This window comes from Callospermophilus lateralis, chromosome 3 (genome assembly GCF_048772815.1).
Source record: "Callospermophilus lateralis isolate mCalLat2 chromosome 3, mCalLat2.hap1, whole genome shotgun sequence".
NCBI lineage: Eukaryota > Metazoa > Chordata > Mammalia > Rodentia > Sciuridae > Callospermophilus > Callospermophilus lateralis.
The window spans coordinates 109,598,895-109,616,042 of record NC_135307.1 but is presented as its reverse complement, the minus strand read 5'-3'; the positions used below and the strand labels follow the sequence as shown (position 1 = coordinate 109,616,042).

At 44.0% G+C, this 17,148-nt stretch overlaps 1 protein-coding gene across 4 annotated transcripts in view; it reads left to right on the top strand.

The window, feature by feature from the left end:
* Megf11 (multiple EGF like domains 11) overlaps nt 1-14,800 on the top strand; it is a 204,703-nt gene extending 189,903 nt beyond the window's left edge. For 2 of the 4 annotated variants that reach the window (XM_076848644.2, XM_076848645.2), the window contains 4 exons: nt 649-885; nt 8,073-8,129; nt 13,818-14,024; nt 14,640-14,800. In XM_076848644.2, coding sequence (XP_076704759.2) covers nt 649-885; nt 8,073-8,129; nt 13,818-14,024; nt 14,640-14,800 — 662 coding nt within the window. Of the gene's footprint in view, nt 1-648; nt 886-2,395; nt 2,515-4,770; nt 4,838-5,426; nt 5,529-8,072; nt 8,130-8,340; nt 8,431-13,817; nt 14,025-14,639 lie in introns of those variants that run through there. The other 2 variants (XM_076848643.2, XM_076848646.2) reach the window with 2 other exon arrangements.
* Nucleotides 14,801-17,148: the final 2,348 nt, after the last annotated feature.

Below are 17,148 nucleotides of genomic sequence, written 5' to 3'. Positions count from 1 at the left end.
CTGCTGGGTGGCAGGATGGCCCCCCAGACTGAGCATCAGCACAGAGTGGGGGCAAGCCTCACATATAATCAAGAGGCACCTTGTGAGCAGTAATCTAGGCACACAGGTGCAGCACTCCCAGTTTTCATTGCCAGTCTATCACTGGGTGCTCACAACTCCCCTGGGAAGGTGGAGTTATTGTCTCTGTCACGAGTGAACCAACTGCAAGCTGTGTCACAAAGCTGGTGAGCAGGGAAAGGAGCTGACTCCAGTTCTTCCTGGCTGCCAATTACTGGGTGTGTGATCTTGGGCAAGTTACCTCACCTTCTGGTGATTCAATTTTTCATCAGTAGAAAGGGATGAGAATAATCCCTTTTTATTGGGCTGCCACAAAGATTAAGTAACTCTAACTCATTTTTGTGACAGAACAAAATACTCAATAAATTTTATTTTGTTTCACAACCACAGTTACATTTGCTCCTTGTCATGACCCTGGACTCCATTGCCTTTTAGGAGGTTGAAGAAACTGAGGCTCCGTGGGGGGTGGGTCACACAGGGATTGAAAAGGACCAATTCCAGAACCAGGTCTTCAACCACTAGAGGGCTTAAAGGAGTCTGGGAGATCTGAAGAGCAAGCCGGACAAGCTCAGGCTCTTCCTCTGCCCACAGCTGCCCTCATGATGGAAGAGCTGAATCCCTACACCAAGATCAGTCCAGCTCTGGGTGCAGAGCGGCACTCAGTGGGTGCTGTCACAGGCATTGTCCTCCTGTTGTTCCTCATCGTGGTACTGCTGGGCTTGTTTGCCTGGCGCAGGCGGCGACAGAAAGAGAAGGGGCGGGACTTGGCTCCCCGTGTCTCCTACACACCTGCCATGAGAATGACCAGCACTGACTACTCCCTCTCAGGTAAGGGCTATGCCCTGGGTATTCCCTCTTCAATCAGGAGGAACTACACAGCATCCTTGCAGACACCCAGGTTTAATGAAGACGGTTGTGCCTGCAGGGCTGGTGGCTGGGTCTGGGTGTGGTCACCTCCAGATGGGAGTGGGAAGTGAGAGCCTATCTGAAAAAGGTACATGGAGCTCTAAGCGTTGTCATTTCCTGGATCCCCAACTCTGAGCAGCTAAGGTTGGTATTTCCTGGTTCTATTTCCCCACAGGTTCCCCATCCTAAGCTTCACCCAGGGGTACCTATACTAAGCAGTAGCTTTCCTAAGCTCTCCAAAAGAATGTCTCCCCAGCCCCATGCCTCTGCCTTGCAGGAGGCTAGGCCTTAGGCTCTAGTGCCCAGGCTCTGTCCATTTCATTTTTCCTGGTGATGGCCTCAGGCCAACCTTCCCTGAGGCAGGAGGGCCCTATTAGTCCAGTAGAAGAGGGTGGCACCTGACTTGGGAGACATCTGAAAGTTTGGCCAATGTCCCTCTTACAGGCACGTCAGAGCCCAGTCTGTTCACAGATGTGGTGACACCTCCAATGGGCATTCTCCCTGGGAGTCCAATTTGGGTGTATGTATGGTGATCCTGGGCCAGACTCTCTCTCTCCCCTTAACCTGGACTGTCGCCTTGGAGATAAGGCTTTTTGCTTCATATTTAGCTTAACAGTAGAAGCCAAAATGCTCTGAAAAATGCGCATAACCCTGGGTCAGGAGAGGCTGGGCCTGCCTGGGTGAGCACAGGACAGCTCACTGCAGCTGCCTCCACAGTTTATGGCAGACCTCCAGCCTCCCGTATTTTATACTTAAGAGAATCCAGACCTTTAGCCATTCCTACTGTGTCACCTGCTGTTTGCTAGCTCAATGCTAGGGGCTTCAGGATAGACAGGTGGCCCAGGTGCAGTCCCCTGCCTTCAAAGAGCTCCTAGCCTACATGCTTCAGCCAAAGTCAACAGCCTCTGAAGAATGCCCAAACCCACAGAGATTTGGGTGTTTTCTTCTTTGACCATATGAGTAAGGCTGGCTGGGTTTTCTCATACCATTCCACTGGTATTCCCCAGCTCTATGGAAAGGTCATGGAATCCTCAAGAGAGAAGGGCTGGGGTCAAGAGGAGTGGGATTCTCTGTATGGGGTCTGACCCTAGGGGTAGGCAGGAAAAGGTTGGTCCCATCCTAAATAGCAACCCAGGGACAAGTGAGGCCATCAGGGCCAACATTCCTCAACAGGCTCCAGCTGAGTACCACCCTCTACACACTGGTGAGCCTGACTTGCATTCTGCATGCTGCAGAAGGGCTTGCATGAGGGAGGCAGCAAACTAGGCTCTCCAGATTTCCATAGGGTAGTGGGTGCCAGGAAGCTGGGAGAAGGGGAACTGGTCACTTTGCAGGGCACTCTCAAGGCTGTCCAACTCAAGCATTACTTTTGGGGGTGTATAATGCCAGGGGGAGGTATGTGATGGAATATGGCACCTTGTTCTCTTCCCAGATTTGTCTCAAAGTAGCAGCCATGCCCAGTGCTTTTCCAATTCCAGCTACCACGCACTGGCGTGCGGGGGGCCTGCCACCAGCCAGGCCAGCACTCTGGACAGGAACAGCCCCACCAAGGTACCGGGCCCCTAAATCCCCAGCCCCCATCCACTGTTCTCTCATTTAGCCTTCACCTCTGCCCACGTGGAACTAATTCATTAAGAGCAGGCTTGGGATTCATGGTACATGTAAACACAGAATCATGTAATGAGAGCATGTATGTGGAGCCAAGTGTACTGTAACCAGCAGGCATCACATGTAACCAACCTACAGCATCACTCTATGTAACATATCCCTGCACCTTGTGTGGAACCAATTGGTATCAAGTCATTTAATCACCATATGTAGTTTTCTTGTTATATATAACCATGTATATTCCATTTAGACACCTTTGCCAACATCAACACAAAATCAAAACACTATACTACCTACCACAAATCACTACAGAATGTTAGCAATACAATGTGTGTAACCAGCACAATATACCATTACTCAGGTAACCGCTCAATGTCTTTTGAACTTGAACATACCGTGTCATCAGTACACACCATTTGTTGCAATCTGAACCAACACAAGAGATGTGTAACTCAAACATCAGCCATAGCCAGTGTCCACTTCGACAGGGAGTTGGGCAGATTGTGCACTCTTCTGGATGGGGCCTTCCTGACAGCTCCCAGAAAAACCCTGGTTGATGGCACAGCAAGATGATCTTAGTCACAGGCCTTTGGGCAGGGCTGTCTCAGTACATCTGTTTATAGATAATAATAGTGTGCCCCCTTAATGTGCTAGTATGTGACCAGGCACTGGGAGAGAGAATGAGGACAAATAGACCCAAGGACAAGGAGTAATGGGTTCATGCTACAAAACCTCCTGACACCTATGTATGTGCCCACACATACATGTACACATACATGTACATACACATACACACACACACATCCCAGCAGAGCCATTTTGAGGAATGAACAGTTCCAGGACTCCTGGCTTCCTATAACATCCATTCTGAGCCAGGAGCATAGCTTTCATATTCCAGGCCACTGACTTGGAGCTCTAGGAATTCCACCCTCCTTGTCTGCCCCCTGGAGAAAAACCACCAGTCCACAGACTTGGCAGTACTGGAGCCTAAACCCCACAACAATGCTAACAAAGACTCTGTACAGCCTCAAGCAACCAGTCAAGGCACCATCCTCTAACCCCTCCCAGCCTGTTTTCCTATGAACAGGAGTACTGCATGTGGGGTACCTGGAGGCCCCCTTGTAAAGTCTGTGGCCATCAATCCCACACATAGTCCATTAGCACTGGCCACTTTGTGTGTGTGTCCCTTTTGTTCAGACCTCTGTTCCCAGCTTTACCTTTAGACTTGTTTGAGTAGCTGGGATCTTAAGAAAATTTGGAATTTCCCAATAGGAGACCACATTACCAAGGCTGCAAGCAGGCTAGAGGCAAAAGACAATAGAAATGAAAGACAATGGCATTCTTGGTCTCAATTTACAGGGAAGCACCTTTCAGTAAGGGGCCAAAGTTACTGCGGAGTACCCTACTGGGTATTCTGACTCTCTGGCTCACCTCACCTCACCTCACCTCACCCCAGAGTGCTTCTACATGATCAAGGACCCCTCAATGTGACAGAAAGGATATAGCAGAAGCAACAAGCTATGGCAACATCAAAAGGACCCCAGACTAGGAGCTGAGGTCAGAGTTCTAGACTCAGCTCTGCCACTGACTCCTTGTGTGTCCTCAAGCAAAGCTCAAAGCCAGAACGCAGGTCCCCGTGTGTGAAATGAGGATAATATGCTTGCCTCATATGAAGGGTGGCTGTGAGGTGTAGGGAGAAATGAACATAAGCCTCCAGACTTCCTGCCCTGAAGCTTTCCCTTGGTCATATGAAAGGGAGACTATCATGTATCCCAGGTCAGGTGGCGAGCACTGTGGGCAGCTTTGACACCTACCTCTGTGGTGGCAATGGTCTCATGTTACAGTTGAGGCACTTCCAGAGCCCCTTTTGTGAAGCTTAGCCCCACCCCTGAAAGGGGCTCACTTGCTTCAAGCCTTCTTGGCCATTGGGAGGCCCTGCTCCTGCCCTCTCCCTTGCCACAAGAGCCTGGGAATCCTATAACTTCAACCTGACAGTGTGGACGGGGGATGTTCTGTTCCCATTGGCCTCAGCCACAATATGGTGTCTCAAGCCCCTATTTTGGTTCTCATCTAGTACTTCCCTCCCCTCCGTGTCCAACATCATCACAGGAGTGGGTGTATTGAGGTGGAACCAAGTTATGGCTGGGGAGGGAACCTGGGGGAACTAGGTATTAACTGGCTTTCCTACTCTCCAAACAGCTCAGTAACAAGTCCCTTGACAGAGACACAGCAGGCTGGACCCCCTACAGCTATGTGAACGTGTTAGGTCAGTAGTGGTTTCAGTCTGGTTCCCCTCATCATGATCCACTGTTTTCTTCTTCCATGTTGAGAGGGCCCTAACCCAGCTCAAAGGGAGAAGGTTGTAAGTCCTGAGCACGGTTTGCCCCAGGGAGAATGGGAGCAGGGAGAAACCCAAGCAAACGAAGCCCAGGACTCCCTTAATTTCTGTAACAGATTATAGGGAGTGGGTGGCTATGACCCTGGGACTACAAAGGAAGACAGGTAGGGCTGGAATATGGGGATTCTAGATGGAAGCAAAAGGTCTACTCACCGTCTGGGATAAGGACTTTTGTCTGACCCAGGCCCTACCAAAGTGCTCCTTTCAAGGGCTTCCTCCCTGTGCCCTGTATGGGGTGGAGGTGGGAGGTATGGGGGAAACAAGGCAGATGGCCTTGGCTCTCTAGCAGATACCCTGCTCCATCAGCCCTGGCCCCTTTGGACTTTACACATTGAGGCCTTGATTCCTTCTAGGCTGCTCCACCCTGACCCTTGCCTCCTCAGATACTTCCCACCCCCTCTTCCTACCACACCAGGCCCCAGAAATAATGGCTCCTCCCTGTCATTCCTCTCACTAGACTCCCATTTCCAGATCAGTGCCCTGGAGGCCAGGTACCCGCCCGAGGACTTCTACATTGAACTTAGACACCTCAGCCACCACGCTGAGCCACACTCACCAGGTCAGATGCCCCAGACCTACCCTCCACCCTCTCAGACCAGATCCAGCCCCTGATCTACTCCCCATCCCTACCTGAGCCACTCCTATGGCCCCAGAAGTCTTGTTGCTGAACCTTCCCCTCCTTCCCAATGCCAATTCAATGCCCAGCCCTAAGAAGGCAATCTGTCTGAATCTGTTCTATCATGGCCAGTAGATGTGGACAAACCTGGGTTGCTTTAGGTGGAAGGGACTCAATATAACTGCACTCCCTGTAGCCCATAAAATGCAACCCTTGGGAAATGGAAAATGGCTTGGGGATGGTGACACCTTTGGAATTCTCCAGTCCCTATTAGTGCAGGTAACAGAGTTTGTTCTCTGACCAAAAAGCCAAAAGTCCCCTAGAGACCCCAGAACCACCAAGGGCAAATTTAAGCATTCCCAGATCACTGGGTAGGGTTGCAGAGCAGAAATCTGGGGAAACTGAGGGAGGATCTGTCAACCAACGCCCTCTGTATTCATATATTAAGCTTGAACCTGGTGGCTTGGGAGAGGTGCGAAAAGGAAATGTGGTAAGTCCTAAAATAGGAGCATGGGGGTAGGAGTTATAGAAGTAGGTTTTAAGGAATGAATAAAATTAATGACCAGAAAATATCTTCCCTAGTCACTGTGTCTTCACAGACTGGTTTCTAGGGTACCCTGGGGCAGGGCCATAAGACACTGGAAACTCTGGGCCCAACCTCAGTTCCAGCTGGCTTCAGGAGCTCAAGGGATATCAAGCAGCTCTACCAACTTCTGAAGGTCCTGGGTCCTGCAGCACTCGAAAGAGCAAAAATTCTCAATTCATCCACCTATTGACCCCGCATAGGCAGCAAGTACTCTATACCCATACCCAGATGCTGTGTTTTGTTTTGTTTTGAATTTTTAAATGGTGTTGAGGATCGAACCCAGTGCCTCACACATGTGAGGCAAGCGTTCTGCCACTGAGCCACAATCTCAGCCACAGATGCTGTGTTTTTGACTACGGGTATCCCGGACAGTAGCTAGGACACTCAATAACCCTACCAACTACGCCTCCCTGCCAATACACATGCCACCTCCACCTTATATCTCTTGCCACATGAGATCATCCTCTGGGTTCATGTCAGGGCATAGCCAAGCACCACATATTGTCATTTGGCAGCTTACATTCAGGCAGGCTAGTTGGTGGTCAATGGGAGAGAACAGTTGGGGATATCTGGGCCCTAGTTGCAACTCAACTTCTCACTTGCTGGTATGGTCTTAAGCAAGTCTCTGCCACTCTTTGGGGCTCTGTTCTATAAAAAAAGAAAAAAATTAACAGCCTAACCACCCTCCTTAAGTCGGGGCAAAGAAATCTCTTGTCTGGTACAAAGTGCTAGTCTGATACTAGATACTGATATCGAGACTGGTGCAGTCTTGTTTCTGCAGGGCACAGCTTGTAGGCCTTTTAGAAGAATGGCCAACTTGAGAAAAACTTGGGCCTGGTTCTGCTGTATCACTCAGTAATGTGTACACAGCAGTTAGACAGCAATGAAACCCTGCAAATTCAACTTGTGAACTCTGTGGAAGAGAGCAGCAGTGGTTGGTCTTCAGTGTCAGAAACAGGGGAAGAGTTAAGTGGAGTCACGCTATATTTTAGTAAGCACCTGCTGCATGCCTTGCTTTATATAATGTCCACAAAAGCTGGGGACGGGGTGGCTTTAACTTTGAGCCACAGTTATTACTGTCCCAACTTAGAAATACTAGACCATTTCTTTTCTGAGATCAGCAGTGACAAAATAACCCATACATGGTCCCTGAAGCTTTATGTCCTGCCTGACTAGGGATCAGGACCACGCATTGTGGGAACCTAGGGAAAAAAACTGACACAAAAGGGGGAAAGAAATTCTTGGAGCTGGAAAAATACCAGTAATACTTTTCAAAAATAAATCTCAATTATATACTAGTGGCCCATCCCCAAAAAATGGGTAACTGAAAGAATGGTTCTGGATTACTATACTTCCTATAAAGATGACTAATCAAGAACCTCAGCCATCTGTGTACCTCCCTCTGGCTCCCCTCATTGAGTCTTGGATTCAAGAGAGGATAGGCAAGACCAGAGCTGAGAGAGATGAGAAACACTGTCTCCAACCCATTCCAAAATCCAACAGAAAGGAGAGTTGGATATCCTACATCCTTCCCTCAAGCTAAAAACTGGTCCTGCTTCTTCTTATCCTGTACCTTTGGAGCCTGGAACTTCACTTACAGTGACTGCATGTGACATCGGAACTGCCTTTTATTACCTCCTAAAAGGCACTCTCCTGAGGTGAAGGTTAAAGGGAAGACCGAGTGTGCCAGGGGGCGCTGTGGCATACATTAACGCCTGGAGCCTTTTAAGAATTCCTATACATGCAAACGGATTCAGGGTAGATTAAGCCCAGAATAATTTTCTACCAATAACTATTTATTTTTTGGTTAGGAGAGAAAGGGAAATAAAAAGAGTAAGAACATAAGCAGTCTAAATAAACCTCACCCCCATATTTTCTTCCCTTATATTATTTTTATACAGGTGCTTGTGGAATGGATAGACGTCAGAACACATACATTATGGACAAAGGCTTCAAAGGTAGAGTATCCAATCCTGACGTCCTATTACAAAGGGCTTAGCAAGAGAAAGTACAGATCTGAAATGACCAGGAATTCTGCCTGAGAGAAACTGCATATCTCAACCCACTCCCTTAAAACAAAAATTAAAAGGCCACAGGACCTGGGGCTGCTGGGTAGCTCTGCCCAAGAGGAGAAATCATAATAATAATGAATTCATCTTTCGATTTCAGTTGCACCTGCTTAGCAAACGATTGTGGGTTTTATATAGATGCCAACTAAATGTCTTCGGAAATGTAGAACGTCATTATCCCACCAATTAGTATGAGTTAAATTGATAATAAAATCTGAAATAAAGTCAATCTACCTGCCCCAGAGGCCTCCTGTCGTGCTGGTGAAGAACGCCACCCTGCACCTGCTGCCTTTCTGGGGCATAAGGGATGAAAATGATACCCAGTGCTAATATTGTATGTACTTTACTCAAGAGATCTCAGCTTCCAAGAGTACCCTAACACATAGGAAATGCAAGACAGATAACTACCTCTAGGAAGTCTATGGGTGAAGCCAAAAATGAAAGGTCAAGTCCTGCCCCTGGACTAAGTCCTAGGTTTAAATGCCAGAACATATAAAATAAGGGGTTTTGGAACTCTGTCACCTATTAACTGTGAGCTCCCCAGGGCTCAGTTTCCTCATCTGCAAGGTTGGGATAATTATGTGTATCCTTTTGTCAAATGCCTCTCCTATTATCTAACAAGGTTATCATGAGTATCCAATAAAACCACAGATGGGAAATGTTTTGCATATTATAATCACTGTACTAATGTAAAGGGGCTGTCATTTTGTCTCTGAGGTCTGTTTAGAAGAGTCTCAGCTAAACTGAAAGAGCTAATGACTGACAGTAAAGGTCCCAATGGATACCCTAAATCTAGCTCTGCACCAGAATCATCTGTTAAGTTTAATACTGCAGGTACTCATATACCATTTCCCTGAGATTCTGAGGCAGAAGATGAAGGGGGTCCTAGACTCTGCATTTTTGATACCTCAGGGTATCCTTAAGCAGCTTATTATCCAACTACCATTTAGAAACCACTGGTCTAGACTGACCCCATTTCCCAGGTTACTTTTCTGACCTTTCAGATTTAGCCCCAAGATACAACCATCTCCTAACCAAGTGAGAGCTACAGCTCTTATGGTGATGGTTACTATAAGTGGGGTGAGCAAGGGGCAGGTGTGGTGGTAAGTAACATGTTCTGAGAAAGAGAACACTAAGGGTGAGTGACTATCATCATTAGAATGTTCAAAGCCAAAGAGAATTGTCTAAGGACAGGAGGTCAGACCCAGGCTACTTTCTTGCGAGAATGACTAGCAATTTTTCTAAAAGTTCTGATTTAAAAACCATCCAAATGGAAGCAAACACCGTTTCAGGGTTGGAAAAAAAAAAAAACAGAAAGGACGGAGAGCTAGCTGTCCATTCTATTACTGTGATTTTAGTTGTTTTCTGAAATACACATGGGGTTTGGGCAGAAAGGTCTCTAAGGGCCTTTTCAGTGCTGAGAATATGCATGACTCAAATGTGAATAGGCTCAGTCAGGCCCAGATGCTAATAAATGAGAGCACAACTTTCCTGTGCCCTTTATCATCCTGTGCATTGTGATTAAGATAGCTACTTTTAGACTCAAAACCATAAATGTAAAACAAAGCTAAGGAAAGCAGTATCTCTGCTTTGGCACCATTCCATTCCTGTTTTATAGAATCATACATCTGAGCCTCTGAATGCATGAAAGGCCCTAGCAGGCAGGCAGTCAGGTTTTGTTTCACTACTCTGACTATAATCATCCTTTAAACTAAAGACAAAAGAATTGTGTAGGCAAATGTACCAGCAGGTGTTGGGGACCAACACATCTGAACAAGAGAATTCACAAAGGAAAAAATGAAATGTCATGGTTCAAAACTTTATAGAAATACTTACAAAAGACATGAAACAAATCCTTACTGGTTAAACCCCAAATTAACAACTAGTTTGTACCATAAATTAAATCATTTCCTAAAACTACAGGGCAAAACGAAATCAGAACTGCTAAGAATCCATGTATTCTCTGAACGCAATGGAAAAAAGCCCTTGCCTATAAATTGAGAGATTTGGGTTCTTTTCCTTTTGTGGTACCGACTAGGTCACAGCACTCTGTTTTGGATCTTGGGTTCTTCCTCTTTCAAAAGAATGGAGTGTACTAGCACCGCCTCTAAGGCCCTTTCCAGTTCCAACATTCCCAGTCTTAATTCGGTCTGTGCCCACTCTTTTTCCTGTTACTTACTGAAGAACTACACCCTCTTTCATCCTGGGGCTGTGACCACTTTTACTGCTAAATGCTTTTCTCTCTCCCCTTCTCGAGGTGGCTTTGGAAAGCCATTTCCTCTCTCTGAATTTGTGCTTCCTCATAAAAAGATGTTTAGTTTACTTCAAAAGCCCCTTCTGTGATGATACTTGATCACATGTGATTTGGGAAGAGGTAAGATTTAATGAGAGCAAATGCCAGGTCACTTATAAAGACTAAGCCTTCAATTCTGATCCTAATTACAAGGCCCCAGAGGAGTGACTCCCCAGAGCTTGGGTAGCCTTGGCTGAAGCTTCCCTTTTTTTTTTTTTTGCAAAATACCCAAAGGGCATGGACTGGGTGGGGGTGGGGCTGTAAAAAGATGAGGAAGTATCTAAGCAACTGGTTATTCTTCCCCTTCTCCTGCCCTCCCTTCTTGCAAGTAGGTGAGTAATTCAGCTGGAGAGTAGCTTTGTGAGGTAGAGTTTTCCAGTTTGCCTTGCTCTTCCTCATCCTCTAGTTCCCAGCAAAGATGGAGTAATACCCAACACACGCATACTCTCCCCACTATCCTCATGCAGTTCTACATCCCTCATCTTGACCTCTGGCCCTTAAATGGAAGATACCTCTATCTGAGCCTAATCCCTTCCCATCAACCCAAACTTCTCTTTTATGGATTTAAGTACATGTCCTGCTCCAAAGCAATCAATTTATTCCCCAAATATTGAAAGCAGCCCTGACTTTCTAACAAAAATGTGAAGGAGATACCACTGGCTAGCTGATCTCTTTTAAGCATTGAGCTTGAATTTCAAGGCTCCCCAACTACCATAGCTTGATCATGGGACACCCACAGGAGGCATCAAGTTTACAGCTTAGCCTTTTTCTCTCAGCAGGGTTTGGCCCCAGTTTAAAGATATTCCTTGTCCACAGTAAGGTAAAGCATCTGCAGATCACTTACATTTAGAGATAAGAGCAGGAGCTCTGGATAACAAGATGTCCTGAGGGAAAAACATCCTGCTCAGTTATCAGAGAAGACAGGGATTGAGTCCTAACTTAACTACTTACTAACATTAAACATTATGTAACAAACTTTCTGGATTCAGTTTCCTTGTTTTCAAAATATCAATAACATTCCTTTGTGCTCAGTCCCCTTCACAGAAAGATATGAGAAGTGTCAAAAGGAATTTGTGCCACACAAATTGAGCTATCGCTATTCCTCAAATTCTAGAAAATATGCAACCAAGTAAGCTGTGATAACCTTTCTTTAAATAATACACAGTTTCCAGATAAAAAGCCCCGAGTCATATTGCCTTACTCATTCGCTGGTTAAGTAGAGAATCCACACTGGGACCCATGGGCCATCTTGGCTTCTTGGATTTACCACCATTCTTTGTATCAATAAAACAAAGCACCTACTGAGAGGCAAATTGTATGTGGGATTGGGCAGGTCATGATCTAGGACCCACAGCCACCTCTCCCCAAGTGATCCTCTACCCGCAGTTGGGCCTATTCAGCCTTTCTTTAATCCTTGCCAAAACTGCCTGAGACTGCTCGTTATATTGTAAGAATATTTTCTCCTTCTCTCTGTGGTCATATGCTATAAAGAAGTCATAATCTAAGACAAAGCCAAAACATCCCTTTCTAGTTGCAGAAAGTACTCTGAGTCTGACTCTACAATTTGTCTGCTATTGAAGCAGTATGAGCCTGGGGAACTCAATTCCTCACTGTAAGTCTCAATTTCATCATAAGCAGTTAGGCAGAGGAAGGAGTAAATAATAATTATCACTCTATCAGTAATACCTGTATCATCCAGCAATGTAAACATCTGAAGGAACAAATGAATGAATGTACTTTTGTACAAGATTGAGGAAATGTTACCTGAGAAAACAAATAATTGCAGAACAGATGCATAAATTAACAGAAAAAAAAAATCCCATCCCAACCAATTACCTGTTTTGAGAAAAGACTACTTGTGGTGGCACACATCCCACCACCTTCTGCCTCATGGAGTGCTCTGCACTCATTGGCCCAAAGTACATCTAGTTACCCCTTGAGTTATATCACTTTCACTTTAAACATTTTCAATAATCTCACAAGCTAGAGACAACATAGATAAACAGCAACCTAAAATGTAAATTGTGGGGTTTTAGTGAAAGATTATGAAAGAATTTCATCACCTGCTATCTTTCATAGAAATTTAGAGCTGAAAGTCCTCTTAAATCACTCTTTAGTATCAAGGACCTGTGACTCAGTATTTGTTTCTAGACTCCCCATCTGCCAAAGCCTTCCATATGAGGGTCAGAGCTGTCAGACTACATAGTATAGTCTACTTTTTTTTCCAGGCAAGTCCTACCTCACTTATGATGATCTACAGGAGGGAGAAATCGTCACCAAAAAGGGAATAGTGTAGCAGTTAAGGAGGAAATACCCTTTCCCTGTGAGACCTCAGTAACTTCCTCCAGTGGAGCTACAATTCCCTTGTTTCATGACTGGAAGTCAGTTTGCACGTACCCTGAAGTCTTGGAGATGAGGCAACTGAGAGGTGGCAGGAAAGACAGCACTAGTTCTAGTGTCAGAGGACGATACTGCTGAAATAGGTTTCAGCATTCATGAGAACTGGAGAAAGCAACCCTGAAGATACAGTGCAAGCTTGCTAGAAAACAGGAACTTCCCAAAGTCTATTTTGAGACTGAGGTACTTTTTATACTTATCTACCCAACTATGTATTCAGGAGCTCCTGAAAGGCAGGGATACTGCTAGTCTACCACCTAAAGTCTGCTAAATTGCTGACACTTATGCTAAAACCCATCTTTATGCTTCTTCTGAACTGAAGCCTCTTAATCATAAGAATTCAGAACAATATTACAGAAAACACAGGCCAAGAGTGCCAAGGCATGGATTCAAGTCTTAGCACTGCTGTTTCTAGTTGTGACCTCTGGGCCTTCATTCTACAAAATGCAAAATATTACTTCTCAAAACTATACGTGAGGGCTGGGGCTGTAACTCAGAGGTAGAACGCTTGCCTAGCACGTGTGAGGCACTGGGTTTGATCCTTGTCACCACATAAAAATAAATTTTAAAAAAGGTATTGTATCCATCTACAACTAAAAAAAAAAAACTGTATGTGAAAGTGTATTATGGGTGTCTTAAATTAGTATCTAATTACTAAAAACAAATACTTTCCTAACCTCCAAAAATGTAAGTTTCTTTGAGAAAGAACTCTGCCTACCCAGGAAAGACTACCTCAAGAATTTAATAAATAAATAAATCTTCAATTATCATAGGTTTTTCTAACCTCAGGTTCCTGATGGCCAATAAACTCAACTGCAGCCTGTTCCTGATTCTTAAATGACAACTTATGTCCTTGCTTGTCCTAAGGAATCTCTCTTGCCTTGCAGATTACATGAAAGAATCCGTGTGCAGTTCTAGTACCTGTTCCTTGAACAGCAGTGAAAACCCTTATGCCACAATTAAAGACCCACCCATCCTCACCTGCAAGCTTCCAGAAAGCAGCTATGTAGAAATGAAGTCGCCTGTGCACAGGGGGTCTCCGTACACAGATGTGCCAACCTTGTCGACATCTAATAAAAATATATATGAAGTTGGTAGGTGTCTCAAATAAGTAACTTAGTGAAATCAGGGCCATAGTATAGCATCAAGTAAAAACAAACCCTCTCTACTCACCTGTCTTGACAATACACACTTCCTTTGGTTGCTTTTTAAGGAATCCAAGTGAACCCAATATTGCCCTCCCCTCTAACACAGGAAATCAAATTCTTGTAACTCTGCTTTAAAAAAACACCAGAACTAATATGAAGCAGAAATAGTGGGGATGGGGAATGGGTCCACACACTTCAACTGATATGGATACAAATCCCAGTTTAAAAAAGAAAACAATCAGAATGGACATCTGCAAGTTTCTAAGTTGCCCTCTTCTATCTTCTCCTGGTTTAAACTATGTTCCTGAGCTCTTTGATAAGACCCCTACCTCTGGATATCCTAAGTCTCTTGGTGTTGACCAGAGAGTGGGATCTTGACAGCACATTCACTTAGGTTTACCATCTCTTGAGTAAGCCTCAGTTCTTACCCTCAGATATTTGTCATAGATTTATAAACCCCTAGCTCCTCTCCCTGCCAAGTTAAATAGTACTCTCTTCCTTCTCAACAAGACAACCAAAGCTAATCTGTTCTCTGAACTCATTTTTCACTATATTCCTTAGAGCCCACAGTCAGTGTGGTCCAAGAAGGCCGCGGTCATAACTCCAGCTATGTCCAGAATCCATACGACCTACCTAGGAACAGCCATATTCCTGGTCATTATGACCTTCTCCCAGTAAGACAGAGTCCTGCCAATGGGCCCTCCCAGGACAAGCAGTCTTAAAGAGGGATAAGCTTCTCTCTTACAGTGTTCTCTGCTGAATATTCTGACTCTCTGAAAGAAGACAATCCCTTGACTTGAAATAATGGTACAGATTGACTCCAGCTGCATATTAGTTCACCTGGAACTAAAGAAGAGCTTCCGAGTGGGACTGGGGTAACTATTCAAGGAAGTCTGTTCACAAAGGCAAATCCTGTCACCTACACACCCCAGTCCCCAATGCCCTGGATTATGAGATTTTTAAAAAACATTTAAGATACCACTACTCATCAACCTCAACTAAATACAGCATATATATATATATAAAATATTCTGAAACACGATGCTTATAAAGCATGTAGAATAGGTTTTGTAAACCTTCCTAGGAGGAAAAGGGGACTGCAGAGGGGAGAGGATTACTTTAAAGCACCTGAAATGTATTGTATTTTTGGCTGCTATTTCCATCAACATCTGTTTCATAGATATGAACTGTTCTAATACCATTCCTAAAGTACCTGTACATATATGTCTGGTCCATCAAGTCACAACAGTCATGATTACAGTAGTATATAATCTGATGCTGACAACTTCCATTTTTAAAAACAAGACTTTAATAAACACAAATTAACTTTCTCTTTAAGGCCCTGTGATAATTGGCCAAAAAAAAAAAAAAAAAAAAATTAAAAGGAAAGAAAGAAAAAGAAAAAAAAAATTTAGTTTCCAAAGTGCAGTTGTCTCTTTCAATCTACAATGATCTCTAGGCTAGCTTTGCCAAATTTTGCCAACTAAAAGTTCTGGAACAATGCAAGTCAGTCCTGGCCTTGTCATATTGCCTTAGTTCATGCAATACCCAAGTTATTCCATGTGAAATAGAGCACTGACATTATGCTTTGTGAGAATATGCTTTAAGAAAGTAGTCACAGACTGACGAGAATTAAATATCCTGGGCTGGGGTTGAGTTTAGTGATAGAGCACTTACCTAGCATGTGTGAGGCAAGGGGTTCGAACCTCCACACCACATAAAAATAAATAAAGGTATTGTGTCCATCTACAACTAAAAATATTTTTTTAAAAATTAAGTATCCCTAAAAATGGCTATTTGGCTTTCCCAATTTAGTTGGCACTCCTTGACTCACAAAAGTACTTGATTTCAAGCAGTTAAAAATCTTGAGTTTGCAGTATAGAATCTAAAAGGAAATTAGACAAATGTAGATACAGCAAGTTTATGTTGCTTAACTAAATATATTATGCTTTTTGATGGAACTAAATAAGACAAATGATCAAAGAATGGACTATAAGTAATTTTAATATGATGTAAAATCTTTATAGTAAACAGAACATGAAGCTATGCAGTGCTTCTACCTTAAAATCACAAAATACTGAGATGGCCAAATATCTATTCCAATGAGTTAATGCTCCAGATCCCAGTGGTCAAATGTGTCTATATCTTCCATTAATAATGAATGTAGGTAAAAGAAAGCTCAGATAATTCCAATGGAACTAGCTTCTAAGCCCTACAGAGAACCTCTTTATAAGAATTCAAATCAGAAAAGGCAAACTGTGGTAGCTAATGGTCACCCCTATTCCACTTCATTCTCTGGTAACTGTACAACCAGTAAAAAGGACTTCTAAAAAAGGTATAAAGAAAAGGATCTAAATGACTGCAAAGCTGGAATATGGCTACAGGTTGTGTGGGAGTTCTAAAACCCTTATAAAAATTGGAAGTCTGCCATAGAACCCATTAGTTTGGGCAATAATCAGCAAAAGCAAGAAAATAAATGAGTAAATCCCCCTCCCCGACTTCTCAAGGCATAAACAAATTTTAGTGTTAGAGGAAAACATATAATACTTACATGAATGCTGCATGTGTGCATGGGAGCGAGTGATCAGCAATAGAAAATTTACTTTCCAAAAAAGCCTTATTAAAATATAAATACTAGAAAATTACTTTGTAGACCCAAGTAAATATTTCTTACATATGTAGAAAGAAATAATAGATGAGACTTACCTCAGTATTTTAGGGCCACAAAGTGCTCAATTATCTTTGTCAAGCAAAGATGAAGCAGCATGGCAAAGTCAAATCAGCAAGGAGAAACTTCATCTCAATCCCAGGTTTTATCTTCTTCCCTTATCCTGCATGTGCAATAACTGCTACCTGACAAACTGCAAATAAGCAGCATCACTCAAGTTTCAAGTTTCACCTCTCTTCTGCAAACTGCCCCCTTGGCAAGTGTATCCAGCAGGAGGTGAAATGGCTAGAGCACTGAGTTGAGACTTCTGTATTACTCTTGTCAAGTTACTTGCCTGTTCAGGCTCCTTTATCCCCCATGCATAAAAAATGAAGAAGCAGAGTGGGAAGGGAGCTCTACCAG